General features: G+C 40.9%; 1 protein-coding gene across 1 annotated transcript in view; it reads left to right on the top strand.

The window, feature by feature from the left end:
* Positions 1–2117, top strand: part of LOC101853869 (endothelin-converting enzyme homolog) — a gene marked incomplete at its 5' end in the record, with an annotated part of 35357 nt that overhangs the window by 7908 nt on the left and 25332 nt on the right. The window contains 3 exon segments of the mRNA XM_013085281.2: positions 255–416; positions 1571–1654; positions 2069–2117. Coding sequence (XP_012940735.1) covers positions 255–416; positions 1571–1654; positions 2069–2117 — 295 coding nt within the window.

The raw sequence follows: 2117 nt of genomic DNA, 5'->3' as shown, positions 1-2117 counted from the left end.
TGCCATACTGAAACATTTGTACTGTACCATTACATAATGCTCTATTTAACCTTCCCCTCCACCCCACCACACCACACCACACCCCTTCATAACATCACAATACCCTAACCCCCATCCCACATACCATACCACCACCCCACGACTGTACATCCTATTATATTAAACTAAACTACATGTAGGCCTACACCAAATCATTCCAAACGAGACGAGATCGTACCATCATCATTTAACCTTCCCCTCTCACCCCCCCTCAGCATCCCGCCTCAAAAGCTACATGGACGACTCAGTGGAACCGTGCAACAACTTCTACGAGTACGCCTGCGGAGGCTGGCTCAAGAAACAAGTGCTGGAGCCCGATGAACTCAAGAAGGATGTGGGCACAAGCATAGGGGATGCTAACAGGATTAAGATCAAAAGTTAGTAAAAACATACTTTGTTAACCAGTATGTTTATAATTGGTCGCTTTTAAGGACAAGAGGGCGAACCCAGATTTCAGTGGTTTCCAGAAATCTTGACCTACACCAAAAGTGGGCATAGCCCTACCTAAAGGAGAAGTTTGGTTTTATTGGTGTGTACATTTATTTGGTTATAGATAAAACTCTCCTTGTCTTTTAAAGAAACTGAACAAGGGCCAAAAATCTTTAACCTTGATTTTCTTAAACAGCATTTTTTGGGATAGCCCCCTTGTGATTAAAAGCAACCAATTATACATAAATGCATCAACGATACACAGTACCATAAACACACATGAGGCATCAGTAGCCCAGTGGCTAGGCTTGCAGACCTATAATCATGAGGTTGCGGGTATGTGGGGTTTGAGACAGTGCTGTCCGATGATGCGTCCTTGGGAAAGATACATAAATTTTCTTTTTGGCTCGGTCCTTGCTGCAAAGGACATTAAACGCGGAGGCCCTACCTCTTCAATAATAAAATTAAAGTGATGATAGGGGCATTAAACCTATACTATTTCACATTTCACAAAGACAATGCACACACCATTACTAGTGGCCACTGTGCAGTGCCCTGCTTTTGTGTTAGGGTTATAATGCTTTGCTGAAGGACACGAACCTGTGACCACCCACCTAAACACTGTGTCACTGACGCATAATACTATTATTGTGAGGCTGAGCTCACTAAATATGCACTGAGCCACTAGAGCAGGTGAAATCAGTGCATTAGTTACTAAGAGGTACTAAGTATTTGACATCTTCTGTGCAATGATGATGATAAATAAATAAATACATACATCCATAAATACATAAATACTTTAATTAATGAATCAATTGATAGAACAAATAAAGTAGATCGCATTTTCAAAACACATGTCCCAACCTGAAGGTATATTGTTTTCTCTTTACATTTTAAATAGATAAATTGTTGTAGAAATATGCTCATTTGACTTGATTTGAGAAACTGTTCATAACTACACCTTTTTTCAACATTGATGGCCACTTAATTAACTACTCCTTATTATGCAAAGATAGTGCCAGTCTCTATTTTACAGAGTTTGACAAATCTTCTACTGTATTTCTTTCACTTTTGTTTTCTCATTCCTTGTTTCGGTTTCCAGGTCTCCTGGAGGTAAGTTCCCGAGCCAACGACTCCGACTACAAGGTGAAGCCAAGGGCGTTCTATAAGGCCTGCATTAATGAGGGTAAGTGGGTTTGTCTGTGACAGTTGTAGGTAATATGGTTGATGACAGAAAGAAGATGTAGACATTGAAGGAGAGAACCCTGTTGGAAGGATGGAGGAGGAGGAGGAGGAGGAGGAGGGGGAAGATTACGGATGTGTTATGAGGAAGAAAAGGGGGAAAGATAAAAAGAAGCAAGAGGTGAAGGGAGGAGGAGAAGGAGTAGAAAGAGGGGAGGAAGGAGGAAGCAGGGGCGAAGGATGTTTGAAAGGAGGAGGAGGGGGAGGAAAAGAAAGAAGACAACTAAACTAAATCTTGTGACATTTTCTACTCGTATTATATCAAACAATTTTCATAGAATAAGACACCAGTTTTACAAGAAAAATTTTTTTCCTGATACTGATAAAAAATGTCTGCTTGTCCCTCTGTTGTGCTTAGACAAGCTGGAAAAACGAGGCAGTCGTCCGTTCTTTGCTCTGCTCAATGA

The sequence above is a fragment of the Aplysia californica genome, unplaced genomic scaffold, assembly GCF_000002075.1.
Source record: "Aplysia californica isolate F4 #8 unplaced genomic scaffold, AplCal3.0 scaffold00362, whole genome shotgun sequence".
In the NCBI taxonomy this organism is placed as follows: Eukaryota; Metazoa; Mollusca; class Gastropoda; order Aplysiida; family Aplysiidae; genus Aplysia; species Aplysia californica.
This window is presented reverse-complemented; position numbering and strand designations above follow the sequence as displayed.